Source organism: Gymnoscopelus microlampas (assembly GCF_963454915.1).
Source record: "Gymnoscopelus microlampas genome assembly, chromosome: 1".
NCBI lineage: Eukaryota > Metazoa > Chordata > Actinopteri > Myctophiformes > Myctophidae > Gymnoscopelus > Gymnoscopelus microlampas.
In genome coordinates, this window is record NC_139962.1 from 57,957,306 (window position 1) to 57,971,697 (window position 14,392).

The 14,392-nt window shown below is 41.3% G+C and overlaps 1 protein-coding gene across 3 annotated transcripts in view; it reads left to right on the top strand.

Annotated features, from left to right (window-relative positions):
- The first annotated feature begins 786 nt into the window (after positions 1–786).
- Positions 787–14,392, top strand: part of LOC311050845 (disintegrin and metalloproteinase domain-containing protein 10-like) — a 162,024-nt gene continuing 148,418 nt past the window's right edge. For all 3 annotated transcript variants that reach the window (XM_084065015.1, XM_084065016.1, XM_084065017.1), the window contains exon 1: positions 787–917. In XM_084065015.1, the coding sequence (XP_083921141.1) occupies positions 848–917 (70 nt within the window). In that variant the 5' untranslated portion in view covers positions 787–847. The remainder of the gene's footprint in view (positions 918–14,392) is intronic.

The following is a 14,392-nucleotide window of genomic DNA, read 5'->3' on the forward strand; positions in this document are numbered from 1 at the left end:
TATGGGATGGTGCTAGACTCCCCAGCAAGACAAGACTCCGGAAGGGAGGTGGTGGTGTCCAGTGTTGCCATGTCTGCTTATTGTAAGCGACTTTGGGTTTGTTTTTTCTGTAAAGTCCCTTGTAAAATATTGGTTGTTGTGGATTACTTTTGTTTGGGGTTGTTTGTTTGTTTCTAAAGTGTAGTTGCTTATTTGGGCTTGTTCCTAAAGTGTGGTTGCTTATTTGGGCTTGTTCCTAAAGTGTGGTTGCTTATTTGGGCTTGTTCCTAAAGTGTGGTTGCTTATTTGGGCTTGTTCCTAAAGTGTGGTGGCCAATCACTGCACCGTGATTGGCCACCATTGTACCCCCCCAACCCCTATTCAGGACTGTGATTGGCTAGTGAAACACATGACACATGTGCATAGACCTGCTATAAATAGGACTATGCACTTAAAAAAACACATTTATGTTTTTTTTTTAAGTGAATCACCCATTGTGGACCAACCATTGTTTATTGTTATTAAATAGCACCACATACTTCAGAAATATTACCTTTCTTTAAGTGAAATTCCATCACTGTGATGACCACTGTGACCACACCGCCCACTTCACACTGGGTGTGATTTTTTTTTTTTGTGGTGAACCAACAGTCGCCTCATTTTGGGCTTGTTTATTTTCCTATACCCCGGTTGCTTATTCATCTCGCAACAATCTGGCAACGCTGACGGGCGGTAATGACGTCATACTGGAGTGTTGTGGCGCTGCCTGGAAAAAGGGCGACTGTACCTTTAAGTCAAAACGAAACAAGCAAATTCTAGCCATCAGTCTCTCTCCACACACACACAGCTAGTTTGTATTTAGCCCACAATGAATGTATTAAATATGATATGTATGCAACTATTACTCATGATGATGTGCTGTCTACGGAATAGTCAAGGTAAGTTGTGTTCATTGATGATCAGGTGGGATCGTAAGGGAAAGTGTCTATTGTAAAGGGTTGAGCTAATCGGATCTAGTATAGATCCCAAGCAGTGGTGTGTGTGTGTATATGTACCGTGTTGTGGTGGTGGTGAATGATGGTGATCAACTGCTATAGGCTAACGCCAACCGATCTGCACTGGCTTGGCTTCTCCTTTAAAGCTCGATCGATCTTCTCTTTCATAGATGTTTGTTATGCTGGGATCGGCTGCCGCCGATCCCAGCATAACAAACATCCTATGAAAGAGCAGATCTGCTAATATACACAGACAAGACAAGTCATTTCCCAGCCCTATGGGGGTGATCTGGCAAGCAGCTCTTCAAGCTGGTTTGACTAGCTATACGCTATTACCCGACTAGACGGAACCCTATAGGTTCACAACGTATATAATCCGCGATCGGTCTTTAAACGATCGTGGCTAAAACCTGGATGAATGCTGTCCACATATGTCTAAGTCTCATCCGCCGTTATCACCTACGTAAATCAGAGATTGTAAACGAACGACATGGTATGGGTGGGTTTATTATATCAGTAAGTTGGCTAGCTGGCTGTGGGAATACCTAAACGCTCGCCCCAAAACACAGTCGCCCACCCGGGGCAAAATCCGGCGACACATCGGAACGGTTGCCACCTGGTATTCCTAAAATGGAACTTCAGTTAACATTAAACAACGGGTCAAACCTAACTCTATTCCTAAACATAACCTCAGTAAGCTATACCTAACCCTATTCCTAAACATAATCTCAGTAAGCTATACCTAACCCTATTCCTAAACATAACCTCAGTAAGCTACCTGAACCTAACCCTATTCCTAAATGTAACCTCAGTAAACTATACCTGAACCTAACCCTATTCCTAAATGTAACCTTAGTAAACTATACCTGAACCTAACCCTATTCCTAAATGTAACCTTAGTAAACTATACCTGAACCTAACCCTATTCCTAAATGTAACCTTAGTAAACTATACCTGAACCTAACCCTATTCCTAAATGTAACCGTAGTAAACTATACCTGAACCTAACCCTATTCCTAAACGTAACCTCAGTAAGCTATACCTAAGCCTAACCTTATTCCTAAACATAACCTCAGTAAGCTATACCTAAACCTAACCTTATTCCTAACCATAACCTCAGTAAACTATGCCTAAACCTAACCCTATTCCTAAATGTAACCTCAGTAAACTATACCTGAACCTAATCCTATTCCTAAATGTAACCTCAGTAGAACTACGCCTAAACCTAACCTTATTCCTAACCTTAACCTCGGTAAAACTGTGCCTAAACCTAACCTTATTTTATTCCTAAATTACCGTAACCTCAGTAAAACTATGCCTAAACGTATTCCTAACCTCAACCTCAGTAAAACGAATACAAGAACCTGGGGACGACTGTGTTTTGGGGCGAGCCTTCCCGTTACCGGGCTGTGGTGCTGCTACATTTTGACAGTTGTCAGCTTTTTTCTCATAGACCTACAACTAGTCGAATTCATATTGTACCATTGGCCTGTCATGATGGTACTGTAGTCAGTTAGCTATACAGAATGAAAAGTTGAGCAGACAGTATGTTACACTGACACAGTATGTGTTTACAGCAGAAACCATATGATTGACACCACCGATACTAGCGTCACTGTGTTGTTTAAGGAGGGAGCCATATATCCTGCCAGAAGGCGAATGCCAAAGCTGCTTTTAACATACTTAACTTGTCTGTACACTTTACATACATATAGTCACAGTTGTGTGGCACCACTAATACATAGCCAGTGTTCAGATGAAATGCTATGCTATTTTCTGCTCTATTCCACTTTGTATTTTGTTTCAATCTCTACACTTCACATAATGTGTGGAATGACAAAACATGATCAGTAAAGCCACCAGCAATACACTGCACTCAAATGTGTAGAATACAGTGGCGTAAAGTAACTTATGTACAATATTTGAGGTACTTTTACTTTACTGGAGTATTTCCAATTTAATCTAATACTTTTACTTCTACTCCACTACATCTCAGAGGCAAATATTGTACTTTTTACTCCCCTACAATTATTTGAAAACTTTAGTTACTAGTTACTTTGTAGATTTGAACTATTATTACCAAACATATACATTAACCACTTCAGCCCTATTTAAACTTTGGCTATTTTCAAATAGCCAAGCTCACAACGCGTCGCATTCAAAATCATATTATACATATACCTTGTAATAATGAGTACTTTTACTTTTGGTACTTTAAGTGCATGATGATGACATTACTTTTGTACTTTTACTCAAGTACATTTTGCTTACCGGAGTTTTACTTGTAACATAGTGTTTCTACATTGCAGTATTGATACTATTACTCAAGCAAAGAAATGTAGTACTTTTCCCACCACTGGTAGAATCTTAGTTGTTATGGGCGTGGTAGGCTGACAGGGGTCAGTTAGGAACACCTCATTTGAGCAACACATTGAAGTCTGAACTGTTGGGATTACAGCTCAACTGGTCGGTGCACAGGAGTCTATACCTGCTCACTGACATAGTTTACTGGACTTAAACCGTGTTGTTGAATGGCTGCTGGACACACGGCAGGACAATATTGACTCTGTTTGTGCTTCCTGTATAGACAATGGAGTACTAATAGCACTAATATGCTATCTGTTGATAATGGAGTGCACACACAAGAGCATGCCTTGGTAGCAGAGTATTTGGGATACATGATGACATTATTATTTCTATCAGCAGGTTTGCATTTGGTCTACAGAGTGTAACAGGAAGATGGATAATGTTTAGTTTTTCTTACAGTTTGTTTAGTTATGACAGAAATGACAATCTTACGTAATTTGTTGCAAACTCAATGTCAGAGGATTTCATTGGATTGTTTTACCCAATTTGTGTTCCTTTTTGCCCTCAGCATGACAGTAGTCTTTTGTGTGTCTTCTCTTCATAAACGAAAATAACTGATATTGCCTGTTCAACCTACACCGGGCGAGCTGCAATTAACCTTCAGCACAGAGCGATTGCATTATGGTGTCATGATAGGCTGACAACACTAGGCCATTTCTCTTCTGCGGTAACGTGCGTCGCTCTATGACTTCTGAGTGACAGGGCCATCTTTTTTCATACGAGGCATTTTATGCTTTATTAATTCATATAGCGGAGTGTGTGGACACGAGGCCAAGGGCACAGTGAGCGACAGAGTCGGATTCTAACTCGGGTCCTCGCGCTCATAAGGAGCACATGGTCTGTGCCCTTTTTCCCCTCTAACCTACATTTCCATCGTGATATATGTTGAGCAGGCAGAACTTGTGTGTCTGCGATTACAGGAAGTGGGTGATATGGCATGCATGTGCATTGCATTTCGTTGAAACTCAAGTAAACAAATATCCTCTTTTAGTCTTGAGGGGACGCTACTTGCTATAGGCTGCACGTTGTGGACTCTCTGCCCGGGGGGGTGGGACTTAGCAGTGGTGTGCATTTGTTTGTTAAAGCAGTTAGGGTGGCATTAGGGTTTTTCCCCCCCCAATGGGCATCATAAAGTCTGTGACAAGTGACAACTCTGAGATATAGGCCTAAGCCTGAAATGATTTAGGCTATTATAGTCTCATAAATGTTCCATAAAAGGTGCTGAGATGATGATGCAGGTTACTCATTATGTATATATTGTTGATTGCCATTAATTATATATACTGTATATGTATATTATATATAATTTATGTATTTGTTTTTTTTGTTGTTGAAGTTTTGCTGAAGTGGTATGTTCTGGACTAACTGTCACTATCTTCCAACTCATTTTGAATGGTTTGTCTTTGCCTTTACCCATTACGGAAATCCAGCCAGGTCTCAGAAATAATAATAGCTAACTCGAACAGCGTTTATTTTCTGTGCAGCACAAAATGGAACAGGCCTTCCTGATTCAGTTGGTTCATTTCGTTTTGGCAGAGCTAGGAGGAGTTATTTCCAGTTCTTCCATTATATATTGGTATCATATGCTTTCCAACTCATATGATCTGACTTGAGTAATAACATAAGAGTCGGTTCTAAATCCACATCAATTGCTATAACCATTGAACATTGAACATAGGCAATTATTTCATTGCATTTTACAACTTGCGGATAAAACATCTCCTTATTAGAATGAGGAATGACTCAATTCCAGCATTAGCAAAACAAACCTTCTCCGCCCACGTCTCCAGTCTTTGGTAGACTGATTCATCACGTTTACCCGTGTGTCTTCAACGGCCTCTGCTATCCAGCCCCCAGCCTAACTACAACAGCACATGGAATCAATTGAATCAATCACATTGTTGTCTTGCTGTTAGCAGGGAGTTTTGTTTGGAGGATAATATTCTGTCAGGCCTGGGCACCTGCTGCTCTCACAGCTAACGATGCCAGTGTTTTGCTGCGTCCATGAACAGTGGTGGAAGAAGTACTAAAATGTTTTACTTAAGTAAAAGTATCAATACTGCAATGTAGAAGTACTCTGTTACAAGGAAAAGTCCAGAATTCAAAATTTACTTAAGTAAAAGTACAAAAGTATTGGTATCAAAATGTACTTACACCACCAAAAGTAAGTACTAAAATGTTTGAAAATAGCAGATCTACAAGCTCACAACGCGTCGCATCGCGACGCGTTGTGAGCTTGTAGATCTGCTATTTTCAAATAGCCTAGGTACAAAATAGGGCTAAAGTGGTTAATGTATGTTTTATAATGTAATAATGTATTTCTGCAAAGTAACTAGTAACTAAAAGTTTTCAAATAATTGTAGTGGAGTAAAAGTACAATATTTGCCTCTGAGATGTAGTGGAGTAGAAGTACTGAAAACTGGAAATACTCCAGTAAAGTAAAAAAGTACCTCAAAATTGTACTTAAGTACAGTACTTGAGTACGTGTACTTAGTTACTTTACACACCACTGCTGTTAGCAGGGAGTTTCGTTTGGAGGATAATATTCTGTCAGGCCCGGGCACCTGCTGCTCTCTCAGCTAACGGTGCCAGTGTTATGCTGCGTCTGTGAATGATGCTCAATATGGAGGAGTGGCCTAACGCGTACAGTAAAGCTATAGCCTGCCAGCCCATTGCCATGCATTGCACACTGCATGTTAATGTGAGGTTGAGATGATGAGTCATGTCCTGTGGCACTCCCGTTTCCTCTGTTCTTGTCAATGATTCCTTCCATGTCAACCTTTGCTGTAGGGCAGAAACATCCGTATTTCAACATTTTATGTTTTTTTGTTTTTGTTTTTCTTCTTCTCCTGACCTGAAATGAAAGCCCTACGTTCGCTGCGTAAGATTGTCGCGCGAAAGGAGTGAAAATTGCAGATCTGCAGGCTCACGACGCGTCGTCGTCATCGCGACGCGTTGCGAGGTTGTAGAGCTGCGAACTCGCTACGATATTGTGTTTGACAGAACATGAGAAAGACCTCGCTGAAAGCATGTCAACACATACGCTGTAGAATGACCGACTTGTAGAAAGTACTTTGCTTATCACAGACGGCTCAAGAAAAAAACATGATTAATTACTACTCTAGTAAATTGAGTCCTTTACCGCACAGAATGTGTTCATAGTGTGCCTTGTGCCAGTGTGAAAATTAATTATCAGTGTAGGCTACATACACACATAGCGAGGATGTACAAATGTACTATTTTATGTATACTATAAATAGTTATGTTTTTTAGATTACTGATTAAATGATTGCTTGTTCATGAATAGCCTAATTATCTTTAATATGTGAAACATGGGTCCATGCTTTCGGAGGTGGAAGGACCAATCGGAACTAATGGAACAATATGTCAAATCAACTCATTTCAATAGGAAATTGTGCCTGCACGCAACAGTGTCCTTTAACCACTTAAAGGGATAGTTCACCCAAACAATTACTTCTTTTCTATCGATTAGTCACCCCATCGTGAATTCATATTTTCTTTGTTTTTGTCGCATTCCTAAGCCAATCATTTGATGACCAGCGGTTCAGGTGGGCAGCGGTTCCGGTAGGCGACACAAAGGAGATTCTTTGTGTCTCCTACCGGAACCGCTGCTGGTCATCAAATTATTAAGAACTATCCCAATATGGTTGAGCGGAGTCCCTCAGAGCTCTATACTAGTGTATTATCTGTTTTGTTTTGTTTCGGCTCAGCTATTTTCAGCGAAAGCTTTCTCCACAATACGTACGCTATGGGTTTAAGTGGTTAAAAAAATGAAAGCCTCACCGGGACCAACACAAACAGACGCGCTTCATCTCCTCAGCCTTCATCAGAGTCAGCAAATCAACTCATTTGCCAGCCAGCCACCCTTGGTTACTTTGGACGCCTGTGTGTGTGTGTGGGTGTGGGTGTGGGAGCCTGTGATTTTACAGCATTCCAATTCAAGCAGACAGATTGAAATTCAACCACATGACTTGACTTAGTTGGTTATTATTTCAGGGGCGGATCTACGAGGGGTGGGCCTGGATGGGCCAAGGCCCACCCATATTGATGGCTTTCCCCCACTGTATACTGTATGAGAGCTATGAAAACTAACCCCTGATGCCAGGATTACGGCGGGGTTTGGCGTGGTAGCATCGTGTTCCGGGCCGCGACGCATCCGTGTAACCATTATTTTATACTTTGGCTATTCAAAAATAGCAGATATACAAGCTCATAGCGCGGCACCGAGTGCCGCGCTACGAGCTTGTAGATCTGCTATTTTAGAAAAATCGTGAACATTTGTGCAAATCTTTGAATACATATATTTTTTAAAGCGAACATTTGTAACTCAAATCTTTGCTTCTGGGGATTCTACACATGTCTTCTAAATCCTATCCTAAAAAAAACGTATGTTGCTATAATGTTAATGGTTCTTTCATGTCAAGGACCCCAAAATGATATGTATTTGGCCGCGGACCCCCCATCTCAAAATATGTTGTTCTATAGTAGGGACCCCCAGAAGCAAAGATTTGAGTAAACATTTTTCGCTTATAGAAATATATTTAATCAAAGACTTGCACAAATTTTCAAGATAAAAAATAAATAAATAGCAGATCTACAAGCTCATAGCGCGGCACAGATGCGTTCCCGGTCTTAATGGGTTAAAGATGCATCCCAGAAGTGGCGTGCAATCTGTACTCCACTGAAACTACGTGCCTCGTCGAATTCTTTTTCCACCTGGCGCTCGTAGAAATAAGCCAAGTAGACCAGTGGTTCTCAAACGTTTTCGTGTGAAGGACCCCCAAAAATGTATTTGGCCGCGGACTCTCATCTGTAAATGTTTTGTGCCAGGGACCCCCAGAAAAGAAGATTTTTGTTAAAACATGCAACATTATTAAATAAGCCATTTTTTTCAAAAAATCTTCAAAAATAGCAGATGTACAAGCTTGTACATCTTTTAACCCATTAAGACCTGGAACTGTGTCATTTTTAGATTTGAGCTAAAAAGCATTATTTAACACTTTGGGCTATTCAAAATTTGGTAAGTGGCCTCAGACCACCAATAGGGACGAACTGAAATGAGTTAAGGCCCGCCCCAAAGGCACCGCTTCCTTCACACAGGGTGTGATTTTTTTTTTAAAGACAACATTTTTAACTCAAATCTTTGCTTCTGGGGGGTTCCTGGAACAAAATATTTTGATGGGGGTCGGCCAAGCCCCCAGAGCCGCTGAGAAATCTTGAAGCCGCCACCCCAGTGGCCAAAGCTGGAACTGCAGGCGGTGAGAAATACATGCGCGAGCAAAACATACTGATATATATTTATATATATAGATATAAATATGTAAACATATTATACATAAATACATATGCATTTACATATACATAGGCATCTCCAGTGAATTTCATAAATATCTCGCGTTCAATCCTTGACACACGGGCTGCCGTAGAACGCAAAAAGGACACTACTGCGCATGCTCATAAATCTACGGTGTGTCCAAAAACGACTCAATAATTCTACTTCCGGCAGGTTTCCGGGTGCTTCAAAACGCCAGTGAGCACATTCATTGAAATGATAGCTGGGGGCGGGGCAATCCGCCCTCTAGTTATATTATACCTCTATGGGGTCGGCGGCCAAATACATATCATTTTGGGGGACCTTGACATGAAAAAGATTGAGCACCACTGATATAGAAACATACGTTTTTCAGAAAACTGTTGAGATTTAGGAGACATGTAGAATCAGCTTCAGGTCTCAATTGGTTGAGACCTGATTGGTTAATCACTAATGTAGGAAATATGGTGCTGAAATGATTGTGATGCAGTATTAATACATTTAGCTGGGAACCCCCTGGGGGACCCCCCCCCCCCCCCCACACACTGAAATAGACAGCGAAAACATTTGTCATATTGACATCATCCACCGGCCAAGCTTAAAATCTGGCCCATCCAAACGTTTCCAGGCCCAGTCATTAATAAGACACATTCTGTAGCCCGCTATTGGGTTATTTTGTGCTCAGACTCACTGTATGAATGTGCTATATCTGTGTGTTTGCATCCTAAAGTCATTGAATTCTAGCTAAAGGGAGTTTGTTTTATGTGGTTTCTAAACGTATAGCTCCTAACAACCTCCTAACTACTTAAATGCTCTGCAATGATGCCAGGAAAGTGGCTGCCCTATTCCTGGGCACACAAACAGTCTCACTGGGGTCACAATCCTCAAATAACCCCTCTGTCCTTCCTTCCTTTCCTTCCTTCCTTCCTCCCTCCCTCCCTCCCTCTTCCAGAGGATAATTGGCCAGATGCCAGATATATACAAGTACACACACACTCTGTCTAAGAAGATAAGCTTTATTTGTACAAGAAGAGTCATTAAATGTCACATTTCTTTATGTGCTCCCCGATAATGACTGCAATCATTCACTGACCCGTGTTGGCAAGCTTCACTTTGTGTGCCATATAGACCCCCTTTCTAGGATCCAGTTTAGCCCATTAAGACCGGGAACGTCATTTTTTTTTAGAAATCCTTGGCTATTCAAAAATAGCAGATCTACAAGCTCATAGTGCGGCACCGAGTGCCGCACTATGAGCTTGTAGATCTGCCATTTTATTTTAAGCAATTTTAAAAAAAAACCTCATCTTTGCTTCTGGGGGATTCTACAAATGTCTTCTAAATCCTTACAGTTTTTTTGAAAAACATTATGTTGCTATAATATTGGTCAATATCATGTCATGGACCCCCAAAATTATATGTATTTGGCTGCGGACCCCCATGTCAAAATATGTTGTTCCGGGGACCCCCCCAGGAACAAAGATTTGAGTTACAAATGTTTGCTTTAAAAATATATATATATTCAAAGATTGGCACAAATCTTCACGATTAAAAAAAATAAATAGCAGATGTACAAGCTCATAGCGCGGCACTCGGTGCCGCGCTATGAGCTTGTATATCTGCTATTCTTGAATAGCCAAAGAAATCTAAAATGACACAGATGCGTTCCCGGATTGAATGGGTTAGGCCAGTAAGGGTATAAGGTACACAAAGCAAAGAAACGGGAGAACTTTTTTTTTAACAGAGCCAAGATACAGATGATACGATAGACAGTAGACCGGTGCTGCCCAGTACAAACACAGCCTTCACACTGAGCAGGGGGGGGGGGGGTGGTATGGTGGGGCCGGGCAGGAGGGCGTCTGCCTTGCCTTGCTTGTGGCAACAGTAGTCGTTCAGGAAAGAGGGTGACTGTCTAGTCATTTCCCTCAACTCTGTTCCAGAGAGGTAGCACACCCATTGGGAGCAGCTTTCTGTGATGTTTAGGCCAGTGGTTTTCAACCTTTCAACCTGTGGGTCAGGACCCCCAAAAAAGAACCCCCAAATGCTTTTTTTGGGGTCCCCCCAGATGGTTAGCTTAATGTGCAATATTGTTTTCTCACTCAACAGTAAACAAACCAACATACAGTGTAAGTGTATTAGAGGGGTATCTGCACATAGCTAAAGTGACAATTTAAGTGACAAATTGGCCAAATTGTCAAATGTTATGTAAGAAAGAGGCAAACATTGTGAAAATAGCCGATCTAAAAGCTCACGAGGCGCTGTGAGCTTGTAGTTCGGCTAGTTTCACAATATTTATTTGTGGAACCGAGTCAAACTCGGTTCTCCAAGCACTCCGAGTGTTTGTCGGGGTGGGGGGTCCCCAGTTGAAATATGATTATTTTTGGGGGTCGCGGGCCGCGGCCTGAAAAGTTTGGGAACCCTTGATATATAGACTAGCTGTGCTGAATAAGATGAGACGCATGAAACTTAATGTGTATTATTACACAGTGCATGGGCATAACTCCAAATGGCTGTAAAGAGTGTATAAGATGAGACACATGAAACTTAATGTGTATTATTACACAGTGCATGGGCATGATACCAAATAGCTGTAAAGAGTGACGAGAGGGGGCGGGCTAGCCGACACCAACTCCGGACTCCTGAAACGCTGCCTCTTATCTAGCACAGGGGTCTTCAACAGGGGGTCCGGGACCCCTAGGGGGTCCTCAGAGTTACTACAGGGGGTCCCCCAAATCTTTGTGGGATATGATTTTTCTTTTTACCGTAACAACTTGAACCCTAGCATCCCTTTTTCCGAGAGGAACTTTAGCCAAAAATAGCAGATCTACAAGCTCAGCGCGAGGCGTTGTGAGCTTGTAGATCTATTTTTGGCATAGAGTTCTAGGTGTAGAGGGAAAAAAGAGCAGCAAAAGTTTATCTGAAACACACTTTTATACCATACAGTGGGGGTCCCTGCTTCATATCTCTCTCTCAGCTAGGGGTCCTTGGCCTGAAAAGGTTGAAGACCCCTGATCTAGCATCAGGGTCTTGAGCTCTCTGCAGTGTTGTTAACTCCGCTGTCGGGCCGAAGTGTGTCCACTTAGGTGGTGGTGCGTCAGTTTCCCCTCCTAGCTGTGAGCTTGAGTCGGCTCCCACAGTGTCAGCTTGCTCGCCATCAGTTCCAGGTGCCTGACACGGTGCCCTGCCAGGCCAGCCTCATCCTTCTCTTTCTGACCTTGTCTGTGAGTGTGACCCATGGCAGGCCTCTGCTTTAGAGGTCTGTGTTTCCTGATGTGGTTCACTCAGTGTCATTCGTAGCATTCTTCTTGTTTAGACACCATCCAGGGGCCTTTTCCTGCTGTGCTGTGAGCGTCCATGTCTCGGCCCTGTACAGCAGTACTGTGACTCCACTGTAGCCACTTACAGCAGCTGCCTTTAGGCCTGTCACGATTATGATGTTTTACATGACGATTATTTGTCACACAAATAATTGCGATTAACAATTGAATTGTGCTTTTGTCATTGAACATATGACTAACATTTTAATATCTGTTTAGGCTTTGAAGTTGCACAGGGCACATATGACAAATGACCTAAATATACAAAGAAATGACTGACATTTGATAACTTAATACGTTCAAAAGAACATTAATAGTGGAAATAGCCACAAGCTCACAATGTGTCTCATCACGACGCACTGTGAGCTTGTAGATGGGCTTGTAGATGAGCTTGTAGATGGAAACGACTATGAAGATTATGCAAAAATGCATAAATGTGATTATCTCAAATAATCGATTATGTAGTAATTGTGAAAGGCCTAGCTGCCTCTTGAGGTCATCTTCCATGCTGTAAATAGAAATAAGTGTGTAAAGGCTGAAGTTGCATTGGAAGTTATAGCAGGTCATATGTATTACGATAATTGTGTCTGTGAAATGAAGACTTAACAGCATGGAGAGTGTTATATACATTGTTTGGTTGGACAAAGACGTACTACTTTGGCATCTACGTATTCATGGCCAATGAAGTCAGTGTCTCTCCTCCTTGTCACCCTTTGTGATAGATGCCATTTATATTTTGCAAATCTGTCTGGTTAATTGTTCACATGTTTTTGTTATTTAGGTTTGATTTGCTTGACCACACGTTAATGTTATTATTAAGCATGTCGTCTACTCTAGACAGATGCTAGGTTTGTTTGTTTACCTCATACGGTTAGTTAGTTTGAAGCACTACTGTTCTCTTTGCAGTATGCGTACGTTACTGCTTAGTTACCCCGTCGTTTGTAGACGAGGGTTCATGCCGTGACGTTGCACTTCACTCGGGATAAGTGCATCTGCTAAACGTTTAAATCGTAGTGTATTCTTTGCCACTTTCGTTTAGCTGTCAGTGATGCACACACATGCACACACGCACACCACCAACCCAACCTCCCCTGCCGTGAGAAAAACATTGCATTGCGAAAAGAAAAGTGTGACTTATGTTTCAATTGTTTGCAAAAAGGTGAGAAAAAAAATGTTTGAGGCTTCTGACTGTGTGTGAGGAAGGAAACTTTTAACAGTTCATTAATGCACTTGAAACCAACCATCTGTTAGTAGCCTGCCACGCTGAAAACAACAGAGATTTCACACTGTCCTGAAGATCTAATTATGTGTACGGCTGTTACAAAGATATATCAAATGGGAAGATAAGACAAAAAAAATCCATAACAGCAAAAGCGAGCAGACCAGAACAGAAGTTAGGCTATTATCATGTCATTATCGTTTTTGTTTTATTCATTTGTAGTAGTTGACTGTGTGCATGTGTGTGCTGTTTTTTCGGTGACACCAGAACCTGTTACTTATTATACAACTAGCCTGTGTGTAAACGGGAAGTGCCTCAACTAGGCTGTACACATTGCCGTGTCATTGCATGTCAATGAAGTTGTCACCTCTAAGTGTTGATTTGGCGATCAGTGTTGCCATGTCTGCTTATTATAAGCAAATTTGGGCTTGTTTTTCTATAAAGTTGCTTGTAAATTTTCATTGGTAGTTGGTGGTTGTGTTTTTTTTTTTTGTGGCTTGTTTGTAAAATGGGCTTATTTGGGCTTGTTTCCTAATGTTGTTTAAACCAGTGGTTCTCAAACATTTTCATGTCAAGTACCCCCCAAATTAATACCTCTCATCTCCATGTTTCAACTATGTGTGTTTTTTAGTAAATGAATGCCCTACTTCATTCTGCAAAAATAGCAGACCTACAAGCTCGAGCTTGTAGATCGGCAATATTATTTTAAAAAAATTGTAAAAAAAATGTCCTCGAAAAGTGGTTACGTCTGTCTGTGGGTTTTATGAATATTTAGCCAATGAAAAAGTATTAAAATGATATTTCACTTTCAAACATGGTTGGGGTCATTTTAAGGTCTACTCAGGCTTTTGTGAACACCCCATACAGTTTTTAAATTGCTTGATTCAGTATTAAGATATGTGATATTCATTTTATCAGACACACCCCTATACAAACCCATTTGAACCATGTTAGATTCATTGTAAACACCCGTCCTTGGTTCTGCCTGGTGACTGATATTGTCCTTCTAATGCATGAGGCGGCCGTGTTTTTTCTATTACTATTAATGCTTTTGGGGAAAATGGAAAATAAATAAATGAAAAGGTAATTGAAAACACACGGCCCCCTCACGTATAAGGAGGGCAGTATGTGTCACCAGAACCAAGGACGGGTGTTTTCAATTAATCTATCATGATTAAAATGGAGT